Source organism: Bufo bufo, chromosome 11, assembly GCF_905171765.1.
Source record: "Bufo bufo chromosome 11, aBufBuf1.1, whole genome shotgun sequence".
In the NCBI taxonomy this organism is placed as follows: Eukaryota; Metazoa; Chordata; class Amphibia; order Anura; family Bufonidae; genus Bufo; species Bufo bufo.
Window position 1 is genome coordinate 5,535,699 of NC_053399.1, and position 13,927 is coordinate 5,549,625.

A 13,927-nucleotide genomic window follows, 5' to 3' on the forward strand; every position below is an offset into this window, starting at 1 on the left:
CTGTGATACTGGCTGCTGAGCTGTGTATCTAATCCTGCAGAACCTGCGATACCGGCTGCTGAGCTGTGTATCTAATCCTGCAGAACCTGCGATACCGGCTGCTGAGCTGTGTATCTAATCCTGCAGAACCTGCGATACCGGCTGCTGAGCTGTGTATCTAATCCTGCAGAACCTGCGATACCGGCTGCTGAGCTGTGTATCTAACCCTGCAGAACCTGCGATACCGGCTGCTGAGCTGTGTATCTAACCCTGCAGAACCTGCGATACCGGCTGCTGAGCTGTGTATCTAATCCTGCAGAACCTGCGATACCGGCTGCTGAGCTGTGTATCTAATCCTGCAGAACCTGCGATACCGGCTGCTGAGCTGTGTATCTAATCCTGCAGAACCTGCGATACGGCTGCCGAGCTGTGTATCTAACCCTGCAGAACCTGTGATACTGGCTGCTGAGCTGTGTATCTAATCCTGCAGAACCTGCGATACGGCTGCCGAGCTGTGTATCTAACCCTGCAGAACCTGCGATACCGGCTGCTGAGCTGTGTATCTAACCCTGCAGAACCTGCGATACCGGCTGCTGAGCTGTGTATCTAATCCTGCAGAACCTGCGATACCGGCTGCTGAGCTGTGTATCTAATCCTGCAGAACCTGTGATACTGGCTGCTGAGCTGTGTATCTAATCCTGCAGAACCTGTGATACTGGCTGCTGAGCTGTGTATCTAATCCTGCAGAACCTGCGATACGGCTGCCGAGCTGTGTATCTAACCCTGCAGAACCTGCGATACCGGCTGCTGAGCTGTGTATCTAACCCTGCAGAACCTGCGATACCGGCTGCTGAGCTGTGTATCTAATCCTGCGATACCGGCTGCTGAGCTGTGTATCTAATCCTGCAGAACTTGCGATACCGGCTGCTGAGCTGTGTATCTAATCCTGCAGATCCTGCGATACCGGCTGTTGAGCTGTGTATCTAACCCTGCAGAACCTGCGATACCGGCTGCTGAGCTGTGTATCTAACCCTGCAGAACCTGCGATACCGGCTGCTGAGCTGTGTATCTAACCCTGCAGAACCTGCGATACCGGCTGCTGAGCTGTGTATCTAATCCTGCAGAACCTGTGATACTGGCTGCTGAGCTGTGTATCTAATCCTGCAGAACCTGTGATACTGGCTGCTGAGCTGTGTATCTAATCCTGCAGAACCTGCGATACGGCTGCCGAGCTGTGTATCTAACCCTGCAGAACCTGCGATACCGGCTGCTGAGCTGTGTATCTAATCCTGCAGAACCTGCGATACCGGCTGCTGAGCTGTGTATCTAATCCTGCAGAACCTGCGATACCGGCTGCTGAGCTGTGTATCTAACCCTGCAGAACCTGCGATACCGGCTTCTGAGCTGTGTATCTAATCCTGCAGAACCTGTAATACTGGCTGCTGAGCTGTGTATCTAATCCTGCAGAACCTGCGATACGGCTGCCGAGCTGTGTATCTAACCCTGCAGAACCTGCGATACGGCTGCCGAGCTGTGTATCTAACCCTGCAGAACCTGCGATACCGGCTGCTGAGCTGTGTATCTAACCCTGCAGAACCTGCGATACCGGCTGCTGAGCTGTGTATCTAATCCTGCAGAACCTGTGATACTGGCTGCTGAGCTGTGTATCTAATCCTGCAGAACCTGCGATACCGGCTGCCGAGCTGTGTATCTAATCCTGCAGAACCTGCGATACCGGCTGCTGAGCTGTGTATCTAATCCTGCAGAACCTGCGATACCGGCTGCTGAGCTGTGTATCTAATCCTAGCATGTGGGATACAGTCTGCTGAGCTGTGTATCTAATCCTACCCTGTGGGATACTGTCTGCTGAGCCCCCCCTGTGTCGTCGTCTTGCACCCCGCGTTGTCCGGATTTTCCCCATGTCCAGAGGCTGCATGTAAAGCTGAAGCAAGGGATGCAGTAGTCTGAATGGGAGAGCGAAGGGTTAATGTTTGCAGAGAAAAGAGGAGGTCCAGAATCCCCCGTCACGAAAGGGTTAATAACTTACCTGCTCCTCACAGATTCTGTAGGTAGGCCCCATCATGTGGTCGCTGTGCGCCGGTCCACGTCTCCAGTCCACCTGGTACTTAGGACGCGGCGCTGACGGTATTTTGCAGCAGGTTAACCCATTCCTGTCCTGTCACCCGGCCATTAACCTCCGCCGATGGATCATTCACAGCGCCCCGCCGGACCGGTACACCGCCAGGAGTCCAAATCTCCCGCTTCTTGTCTGCACACCTCTATAGAGATCGCTGACCATCAGTCCACGGTGTGACCACGATTAGACCACGGACGCTGAGACGCACGGAATCCTCCTTTATGTGCGACAAACCCCACAAATCCAAAAATCGTCTAAACTTTGCGGGTTGGGATCGGATATGGGGACCTGGGGTCGGGTCACAGGAAGTCAGTCCACAGAATGATGAGACACTCTGCAGCTCCAACCTAATTCTTCATTATTTTCAAGATCTCTGCTTGCTGTCAGTGAAAGGCAGCCCATCCTGATTATCTTTGACAGTGCAGGATATATGAGGTTGCTCTTCTATTGATCCACACAGCTGTGCCTTCGGGTATTATCAGGAATGTTCTCGTTCACTGACAGGAAGCAGAGGTCTTGAAGATGGTGTGGAACTGAAAAGCTAAATGTATTAGTTGCAGAAGCCCCCGTTACACAATGATGATGCTTTGCACAATATCCATTCATCTTTCTCGAGGGTCATACAGAGGGGCCCCCGGGGGCCGATGCAGTGGCACGTGATCAGTGTCCCCCCCTCCACCAGCAGCTAAATGACTGGGAGATGAGTGACATTCTCTGCGCGGCTCCGCGTTCCACCCGCAGGAGTCATTGGGTCCCGTCCTCAAGGACAAATCGCCTGCAAATTCCCAAGAAATAACCCGTGTGCAGATAATTAAGAGGGAGAAACTGAGGGACGAGGACCTTGGGAGCGCTGCTCCGGAGATGTGGAAGGCCTCCTGCACACGACCGTATGGCTTTTTCAGTGTTTTGCGGTCCGTTTTTCACAGATCCGTTTTTTGTTTCCGTTTCTGTTCCGTTTTTCCGTATGGCATATACAGTATACAGTAATTACATAGATAAAATTGGGCTGGGCATAACATTTTCAATAGATGGTTCTGCAAAAAACGGAACGGAAACAGAAGACATATACGGATGCATTTCCGTATGTGTTGCGTTTTTTTTGCGGACCCATTGACTTGAATGGAGCCACGGAACGTGATTTGCGGGCAATAATAGGACATGTTCTATCTTTAAACGGAAATACGGAAACGGAATGCATACGGAGTACATTTCGGTTTTTTTGGCGGAACCATTGAAATGAATGGTTCCGTATACGGAACGCAAAAAATGGCCAGTAAACGGGGAAAAAAACGGTCGTGTGCAGGAGGCCGAAGAAGGATGATCCATGCCCTAATGCACCTCTGCTGTGACGTCAGAAACAATATAAGGCTGTGTTCTCGACCCCAACCCCTGCAGTGCAGAATATATAATGCCCCTGGTATAAAAAATACCCAACATGTTGCCCTCAGTGTCTATAATGATCTCACGGGGCCCCATGTACATAAAATGTATAATGCCGGCAGACCCGCATGACCCCCCACCCACCGTAGTGCCATCAAATATAAAACATACCTCGCCACTTGCATGCGAAGGAAGATGTACTGGTGACAGCAGGACCTGACATGGTGTCTCCGGAGCTTATATCAGCGCTGGAGCGTTATAAGAGGAGCGGCTGATATCAGTCACATGTATTGTAATTTCACTGGAGGTTATATCAGTGCTGGAGCATTATAAGAGGAGCGGCTGATATCAGTCACATGTGATGTAATGTCTCTGGAGGTTATATCAGTGCTGGAGCGTTATAAGGGGAGCGGCTGATATCAGTCACATGTATTGTAATTTCACTGGAGGTTATATCAGTGCTGGAGCATTATAAGAGGAGCGGCTGATATCAGTCACATGTGATGTAATGTCTGGAGGTTATATCAGTGCTGGAGCGTTATAAGAGGAGCGGCTGATATCAGTCACATATGATGTAATGTCTCTGGAGGTTATATCAGCGTTGGAGTATTATAAGAGGAGCGGCTGATATCAGTCACATAGGATGTAATGTCACTGGATGTTATATCAGTGCTGGAGCATTATAAGAGGAGCGGCTGATATCAGTCACATATGATGTAATGTCTCTGGAGGTTATATCAGCGCTGGAGCGTTATAAGAGGAGTGGCTGATATCAGTCACATATGATGTAATGTCTCTGGAGGTTATATGAGTACTGGAGCGTTATAAGAGGAGCGGCTGATATCAGTTACATATGATGTAATGTCTCTGGAGGTTATATCAGTGCTGGAGCATTATAAGAGGAGCGGCTGATATCAGTCACATATGATGTAATGTCTCTGGAGGTTATATCAGTGCTGGAGCATTATAAGAGGAGCGGCTGATATCAGTCACATGTGATGTAATGTCTGGAGGTTATATCAGTGCTGGAGCGTTATAAGAGGAGCGGCTGATATCAGTCACATATGATGTAATGTCTCTGGAGGTTATATCAGCGTTGGAGTATTATAAGAGGAGCGGCTGATATCAGTCACATATGATGTAATGTCTCTGGAGGTTATATCAGCGCTGGAGCGTTATAAGAGGAGTGGCTGATATCAGTCACATATGATGTAATGTCTCTGGAGGTTATATCAGTGCTGGAGCATTATAAGAGGAGCGGCTGATATCAGTCACATATGATGTAATGTCTCTGGAGCTTATATCAGGGCTGGAGCGTTATAAGAGGAGCAGCTGATATCAGTCACATATGATGTAATGTCACTGGAGGTTATATCAGTGCTGGAGCATTATAAGAGGAGCGGCTGATATCAGTCACATATGATGTAATGTCTCTGGAGGTTATATCAGCACTGGAGCGTTATAAGAGGAGCGGCTGATATCAGTCACATAGGATGTAATGTCTCTAGAGGTTATATCAGTACTGGAGCATTATAAGAGGAGCGGCTGATATCAGTCACATGACGTTATATCAGCGCTTGTATCTTGGTGGGTGATTGGAGGATCAGGCGCTGAGGTCGCGGTTTCTGGCTGTTTACAGTACACAGGGTTGCGGGCGGATAGCCCTCGGTGGACACAGCGCCACCGATCTGGTTGGATGTGATTGCTCAGGGTGAGGGGAAGGTCATGCTGTGTCCAGTCTCCTCTGTTGATGACCTATCATCCGACAGCTGATCGGCGGCGGGGGGGGGGGGTCGAACGCCCACCGATCTGACATTGATGACCTATCCTAGAGCCGCACTCCTGCACCTTCCAGACTCCATGACGCCGGATCCTCGGCAATCCGTAGATAATTGTACAAACAGTCGTTGACGGCATTTTCATCCAGAGTTTTTTTTTATTAGCAGTTAATCCATGAAAACGTACAAAAAGGTGCATAAAAAGCAGTAGTCTTTGGCACCTTTGGATGAAAATGCTGCCGCCAACTACTATCCTGAGAGAGGCCATCAATATAGGAAAGTGGAAGACCCCTTTAAGTCCAGAAAATTGGGTAACATCCAAGTGCCCACAGTGGCCTTGAGGGGCGAGCAGCGGAGGAGCTGAGCAGACGGCAGATGATGTCACCGCCCGGGGATCACGTGGGGCCCTCATTGCCCAGGGGCCCGAGCGTCCACTCCTCTCTGCAGGGACTTATTGTTTGACCCGATCATCATTCACTCACATCTATCCTTTTTTTTTATATTGGGGACATCCGTTCTTTTTGAGCTTGCATGAAAGGTTGTCACAGCTCCGCCCCCATCGCTAACGTCCCTTAATTGCAGGGGATTCTCTGTAGGATAAGGCCTCCTGCACACGGCCGTTTTTTTTTCCCGTTTACTGGCCATTTTTTGCGGTCCGTATACGGAACCATTCATTTCAATGGTTCCGCAAAAAAAATTGAATGTACTCCGTATGCATTCCGTTTCCGTTTTTCCGTTCCGTTTTAACATAGAACATGTCCTATTATTGCCCGCAAATCACGTTCCGTGGCTCCATTCAAGTCAATGGGTCCGCAAAAAAAACGGAACACATACGGAAATGCATATGTATGTCTTCTGTTTCCGTTCCGTTTTTTACGGAACCATCTATTGAAAATGTTATGCCCAGCCCAATTTTATCTATGTAATTACTGTATACTGTATATGCCATACGGAAAAACGGAACGGAAACAAAAAACGGAACAACGGATCCGTTAAAAAAACGGACCGCAAAACACTGAAAAAGCCATACGGTCGTGTGCAATAGGCCTAATACATATTAAACGGCCACTTACCTGTGCTGCAGGCGACACCAGGAGCTGTGATGAGCACTGGGTCAGGACAGGTTTTCAGCCTATAAAGAAGAACATTCCTATTCACTGACAGCAAGCAATGATCTTGAAATGGTGAGTAATTGAGAAGAAATGATTCAACGATATGCAGGGGGGTGGAGGACTCGCCCCAGCACAGAATCCAGGAACGGGGGAGTCAGGAATTGTTGGTAATTATTCAGATTTGCATCAAATAATTTCCGTATTTTGGGCAGATCTTCAGAAGCGCGGGAACGCCATGCGACCACCCCAGGGATCAGGTGGTGAGCAGACTGGTTGTCACCCAGCTTTCCCAGTAAGAGATATCACTCCGGATCTATAGGTGGTGTCTTGGCCGCCCTCCATTCCTCTGCGGTTCAGGGGCGGAGGGTGTGCAGTGCGGTGTAGCAGAGTGAGCCCAGCGCAGACACCGGAGCAGCTTGTTGACTGTAATGTTTGGGAGGTCAGTCAGTTAAACGCCGTGAAGTTGCCAAAATAAGGAAGAGAAGTGAAGACGCGATTTCTCTTTCATGACCCTGAGATTTACAGTTCTAGGAAATTGTCAGTTCTGCTTTCACACAGACGCTACGGACGCGAGAGACGGGTGAGTGGTCGGCCGCGGAAAATGGCCCGAAACTAAAGAATCTAACAGATATTGATGTCGGCAGATAGTCCTATGTATGAGCTGTTCACAATGACAAACACATGTGTAGCAGAGCTGATTTTATCATGTACATACTGATAGCTAATGTAGTAGATGTCACCTGCAGTCCTATGTAACACCCCAGATATCAGTGATAGCTCTCAGTATAGATAATGTAGTAGATGTCACCTGCAGTCCTATGTAACACCATGGATAACACAGTGATAGCTCTCAGTACAGATAATGTAGTAGATGTCACCTGCAGTCCTATGTAACACCACAGATCACACAGTGATAACTGAGTACAGATAATGTAGTAGATGTCACCTGCAGTCCTATGTAACACCACACATAACACAGTGATAACTCTCTGAGTACAGATAATGTAGTAGATGTCACCTGCAGTCTTATGTAACACCACAGATAACATAGTGATAACTCTCTGAGTACAGATAATGCAGTAGATGTCACCTGCAGTCCTATGTAACACCACAGATAACACAGTAATAACTGAGTACAGATAATGTAGTAGATGTCACCTGCAGTCCTATGTAACACCACAGATAACACAGTGATAACTCTCTGAGTATAGATAATGTAGTAGATGTCACCTGCAGTCCTATGTAACACCGCAGATAACACAGTGATAGCTCTCGGAGTACACATAATGTAGCAGATGTCACCTGCAGTCCTATGTAACACCACAGATAACACAGTGATAACTGAGTACAGATAATGTAGTAGATGTCACCTGCAGTCCTATGTAACACCACAGATAACACAGTGATAACTCTCTGGGTACAGATAATGTAGTAGATGTCACCTGCAGTCCTATGTAACACCACAGATAACACAGTGATAACTCTCTGAGTACAGATAATGCAGTAGATGTCACCTGCAGTCCTATGTAACACCACAGATAACACAGTAAAAACTGAGTACAGATAATGTAGTAGATGTCACCTGCAGTCCTATGTAACACCACAGATAACACAGTGATAACTCTCTGAGTACAGATAATGTAGCAGATGTCACCTGCAGTCCTATGTAACACCACAGATAACACAGTGATAACTCTCTGAGTACAGATAATGTAGTAGATGTCACCTGCAGTCCTATGTAACACCACAGATAACACAGTGATAACTCTCTGTGTACGGATAATGCAGTAGATGTCACCTGCAGTCCTATGTAACACCACAGATAACACAGTGATAGCTCTCGGAGTACAGATAATGTAGCAGATGTCACCTGCAGTCCTATGTAACACCACAGATAACACAGTGATAACTCTCTGAGTACAGATAATGTAGTAGATGTCACCTTCAGTCCTATGTAACACCACAGATAACACAGTGATAACTCTCTGAGTACAGATAATGGAGTAGATGTCACCTGCAGTCCTATGTAACACCACAGATAACACAGTGATAACTCTCTGAGTACAGATAATGGAGTAGATGTCACCTGCAGTCCTATGTAACACCACAGATAACACAGTGATAACTCTCTGAGTACAGATAATGTAGCAGATGTCACCTGCAGTCCTATGTAACACCACAGATAACACAGTGATAACTCTCTGAGTACAGATAATGTAGTAGATGTCACCTGCAGTCCTATGTAACACCACAGATAACACAGTGATAACTCTCTGAGTACAGATAATGTAGTAGATGTCACCTGCAGTCCTATGTAACACCACCGTGATTGTGCAGTATGGCTCTGTTCCATCTGGATGTGTAGACTGCAGAGGTCTCTCCTCTTCGCGCTCAGCAGTCGTCGTCTCTGTGAGGTTTTGTGATTAGAAAAAACCCTCCCTTTTCTTATGGGTGAGCCACGTGTTTTTCTATGGCCTCTTGCACACGAACGTTGTGCATTGGGGACCCCAATTCGCTGTCCCCAATGCACGGGCAGCTTGAATGGGTCCGTGATCCGTCCGCACTGCAAAAAATATATATATTTTTTTGCGGTGCGGAGGCACGGACAGAAACACCATGGGCGCACTCCGTAGTACTTCCGTGGGGTTCCGTTCCGTGCTTCTGTTCCGCATCTCCGTGATTACGGACCCATTCAAGTGAATCACGGATGCGGAGTGCACACGGGCCGGTGCCCGTGTATTGGGACCCACCGTATGCGGGCCGGAATACGGCCATGAAATCACAACGTTCGTGTGCAAAACGCCTATAGGAAAGCAATTACAGTCAGGTCCATAAATATTGGGACAAGGACACAATTCACAATGGATGTGAAATGAAACGATTAAGATGTGCTTTACCTGCAGACTGTCAGCTGTAATTTGAGGGAATTTACATCCAAATCAGGTGAACGGTGCAGGAATTACAGCAGTTTGCATATGTGCCTCCCACTTGTTAAGGGACCAGAAGTAATGGGACAGTTGTCTTCTCAGCTGTTCCATGGCCAGGTGTGTGTTATTCCCTCATCATCCCAATTACAATGAGCAGATACAAGGTCCAGAGGTCATTTCCAGTCTGCTATCTGCATTTGGAATCTGTTGCTGTCAACTCTCAAGATGTGATCCAAAGAGCTGTCACTATCAGTGAAGCCATCATTAGGCTGAAAAACACCACAAACCCATCAGAGAGATAGCAAAAACATTAGGCGCGGCCAAAACAACTGTTTGGGACATTCTTCTAAAGAAGGAACGCACCGGTGAGCTCAGCAACACCAAAAGACCCGGAAGACCACGGAAAACAACTGTGGTGGATGAGCGAAGAATTCTTTCCCTGGTGAAGAAAACACCCTTCATAACAGTTGGCCAGATCAAGACCACTCTCCAGGAGGTAGGTGTATGTGTGTCAGAGTCAACAATCAGGAGAAGACTTCACCAGAGTGATTACAGAGGGTTCACCACAAGATGGAAACCATTGGTGAGCCTCAAAAACAGGAAGGCCAGATTAGAGTTTGCCAAACGACATCTAAAAAAGCCTTCACAGTTCTGGAACAGCATCCTATGGACAGATGAGACCAAGATCAACTTGTACCAGAGTGATGGGAAGAGAAGAGTATGGAGAAGGAAAGGAGCTGCTCATGATCCTAAGCATACCACCTCATCAGTGAAGCATGGTGGTGGTAGTGTCATGGCGTCGGCATGTATGGCTGCCAATGGAACTGCTTCTCTTGTATTTATTGATGATGTGACTGCTGACAAAAGCAGCAGGATGAATTCTGAAGGGTTTCGGGCAATATTATCTGCTCATATTCAGCCAAATGCTTCAGAACTCATTGGACGGCGCTTCACAGTGCAGATGGACAATGACCCAAAGCATACTGCAAAAGCAACCAAAGAGTTTTCTAATGGAAAGAAGTGGAATGTTCTGCAATGGCCGAGTCAATCCCCGGACCTGAATCCGATTGAGCATTTCACTTGCTGAAGACAAAACTGAAGGGAAAATGCCCCAAGAACAAGCAGGAACTGAAGACAGTTGCAGTAGAGGCCTGGCAGAGCATCACCAGGGATGAGACCAGCGTCTGGCGATGTCTATGCGTTCCAGACTTCAGGCTGTAATTGACTGCAAAGGATTTGCAACCGGGTATTAAAAAGTGAAAGTTTGATTTATGATTATTTTTCGGACCCATTACTTTTGGTCCCTTAACAAGTGGGAGGCACATATGGAAACTGCTGTAATTCCTGCACCGTTCACCTGATTTGGACGTAAATACCTAAAATTACAGCTGACAGTCTGCAGGTAAAGCACATCTTGTTCCTTTCATTTAAAATCCATTGTGGTGGTGTATAGAGCCAAAAATGTTAGAATTGTGTCCATGTCCCAATATTTTTTGGACCCGACTGTTCAAAATATAACGCCCAAACACTGCATACAAAATAGGACTATAGTGTCCACATAATACTGCCATGCAGTGCTTCCATAATACTGCCATGCAGTGCTTCCATAATACTGCCATGCAGTGCTTCCATAATACTGCCATGCAGTGCTTCCATAATACTGCCATGCAGTGCTTCCATAATACTGCCATGCAGTGCGTCCATAATACCGCCATGCAGTGCTTTCATAATACTGCCATGCAGTGCTTCCATAATACTGCCATGCAGTGCTTCCATAATACCGCCATGCAGTGCTTCCATAATACTGCCATGCAGTGCTTATATAATACTGCCATATAATGCTGCACACGACCAGCGCTGTCCTCTCTTCTGTGTCCAGAAAAGTCTGATTTTTCAACCTTGTTTTTTGCCCTAGAAGCTTGGAGAAGCCGTGAACCCTTAGAGACGTCGTCTGCCGCTCGAGGATGATGAGGATTTACAGGGTACGGAAAAAATGTCCTCCGTGAACGGGCTCTGGTGACATCAGAGTAAGTGCTGTGACATCACAGGCTGCGAGGACTATTCTCTCCGTGTTATGATGAATCCCGAGTACGACAATGGTAGCTGCACCCCGGAGCACAGCCTGGACCAGTACCTGTTCCCCACCACCTACATCCTGGTGTTCGTGCTGAGTGTCCCGGCCAACCTCGTGGCCCTGTACGTGTCCTACCAGCAGGTGATGAAGAAGAACGAGCTGGGCATCTACCTCTTCAACCTGTCCTGCTCCGACCTCTTCTACGCCCTCACCTTCCCCCTGTGGATCGACTTCACCCTGCACCACGATAACTGGAGGTTCGGGGAGCGACTCTGCTCGCTGAGCGCCTACAGCCTCCACACCAACCTGTACTGCAGCGCCGGCTTCCTCACCTGCATATCCCTTGACAGGTACCTGGCCGTGGTCTACCCCCTGAGGTTTCAGCATCTCCGGACGAGGAGGATGGCGACCTGTATCAGCCTGCTGGTGTGGGCCGTGCAGAGCGCGTCCAACACCGTCATCCTGGTGAAGGAGGAGACCGCCAATCACACCCGAGACCTCTTCTGCTACGACATCTTCCCCATGGAGGAATGGAAGGCGCAATTCAGCATTTTCAACGTCGGCATCGGCCATTTTCTTCCGCTGGTGATCATGATCTTCTGCTACTACAGGATCTACGTGGCGGTGCAGCAGAACCAGGCCACGGGCGACAAGGACAAGCAGAAGATCAAGCAGCTGCTGCTGATGATCGTGGTCATGTTCACACTCAGCTTCACTCCCTACCATGTGGTGCTGTTCATGCGCAGTATATGGGAGCCAAACAATTGCGACTTCGCCCAAACGATATTCGTCCCCTACAAACTGACCCTCGCCTTATCGAGCATCAACTGCCTGGCCGACCCCCTGCTCTACTCCTTCATGAACGAAGCCGGCCGGGCCGACCTGAGGACGCTGATGCTATGCTGCCAAGCAGACACCAGGTCTGCAGCCAGCTCCGAGCTGCAGATGTGCACCGTGTCCGAGAGGTTCAAAAAGAGCAGAGAGTATGGCGGCAGCACGCAGATCTAGAAATGCCGTGTGCGCTTATTTTTCTATTAAAACTGTAACAGTGTGACGCTTGTAGCGACATCATTACTACAGTATGTGTGAGCTATGCTGCACTGACCGTATCCTGCAGTCACATCCAGAGCTGCATTCACACTTCTGCTGGCTGCCGCATCAGATGCCTCAGTATTAGGGCTCATGCACACGGCTGTAAGTGTTTTGCAGCCCGCAGTCGTGTACATGCCGCCATTTTTTTAAATTTTATTCTAAACAGACAAGAATAGGACATGTTCTATCCGCATCTGATCCTCAAAAAATGCCGAAATGAGGCTGACCAAACATACGGTCGTGTGCATGAGGCCTAACCCTACAGGCTATCCATAACGCATTACATGGATTGCTGCAGATTAGGATTTATTGTCCCCTCCTTCCTTTCACTTTGGATTACATCTCCAGGCAGCGTGTTCTAGAGCAGGAGGAGCTGAGCAGATAATATATACAGAGAACCTGTCACCATGTAATCTGCGGGCAGCGTGTTATAGAGCAGGAGGAGCTGAGCAGATTATATATACAGAGAACCTGTCATCATGTAATCTGCAGGCAGCATGTTATAGAGCAGGAGGAGCTGAGCAGATTATATATACAGAGAACCTGTCACCATGTAATCTGCAGGCAGCGTGTTATAGAGCAGGAGGAGCTGAGCAGATTATATATAGAGAGAACCTGTCACCGTGTAATCTGCAGGCAGTGTGTTATAGAGCAGAAGGAGCTGAGCAGATTATATATACAGAGAACCTGTCACCATGTAATCTGCAGGCAGCGTGTTATAGAGCAGGAGGAGCTGAGCAGATTATATATAGAGAACCTGTCACCATGTAATCTGCAGGCAGGAGGAGCTGAGCAGATAATATATACAGAGAACCTGTCACCGTGTAATCTGCAGGCAGCGTGTTATAGAGCAGGAGGAGCTGAGCAGATTATATATACAGAGAACCTGTCACCATGTAATCTGCAGGCAGCGTGTTATAGAGCAGGAGGAGCTGAGCAGATTATATATAAAGAGAACCTGTCACCGTGTAATCTGCAGGCAGTGTGTTCTAGAGCAGGAGGAGCTGAGCAGATTATATATAGAGAACCTGTCACCGTGTAATCTGCAGGCAGCGTGTTATAGAGCAGAAGGAGCTGATCAGATTATATATAAAGAGAACCTGTCACCATGTAATCTGCAGGCAGCGTGTTATAGAGCAGGAGGAGCTGAGCAGATTATATATAAAGAGAACCTGTCACCATGTAATCTGCAGGCAGCGTGTTCGAGAGCAGGAGGAGCTGAGCAGATTATATATAAAGAGAACCTGTCACCGTGTAATCTGCAGGCAGCGTGTTATAGAGCAGGAGGAGCTGAGCAGATTATATATAAAGAGAACCTGTCACCGTGTAATCTGCAGGCAGTGTGTTATAGAGCAGAAGGAGCTGAGCAGATTATATATACAGAGAACCTGTCACCATGTAATCTGCAGGCAGGAGGAGCTGAGCAGATAATATATACAGAGAACCTG

At 47.9% G+C, this 13,927-nt stretch overlaps 1 protein-coding gene across 1 annotated transcript; it reads left to right on the forward strand.

The window, feature by feature from the left end:
• Positions 1–6,782: 6,782 nt before the first annotated feature.
• GPR65 (G protein-coupled receptor 65) lies at positions 6,783–12,438 on the forward strand. Its single transcript, XM_040411376.1, has 2 exons — positions 6,783–6,966; positions 11,232–12,438. The coding sequence occupies exon 2, from the start codon at positions 11,388–11,390 to the stop codon at positions 12,393–12,395; it is 1,008 nt and encodes a 335-aa protein (XP_040267310.1). The 5' UTR covers positions 6,783–6,966; positions 11,232–11,387; the 3' UTR covers positions 12,396–12,438.
• Positions 12,439–13,927: the final 1,489 nt, after the last annotated feature.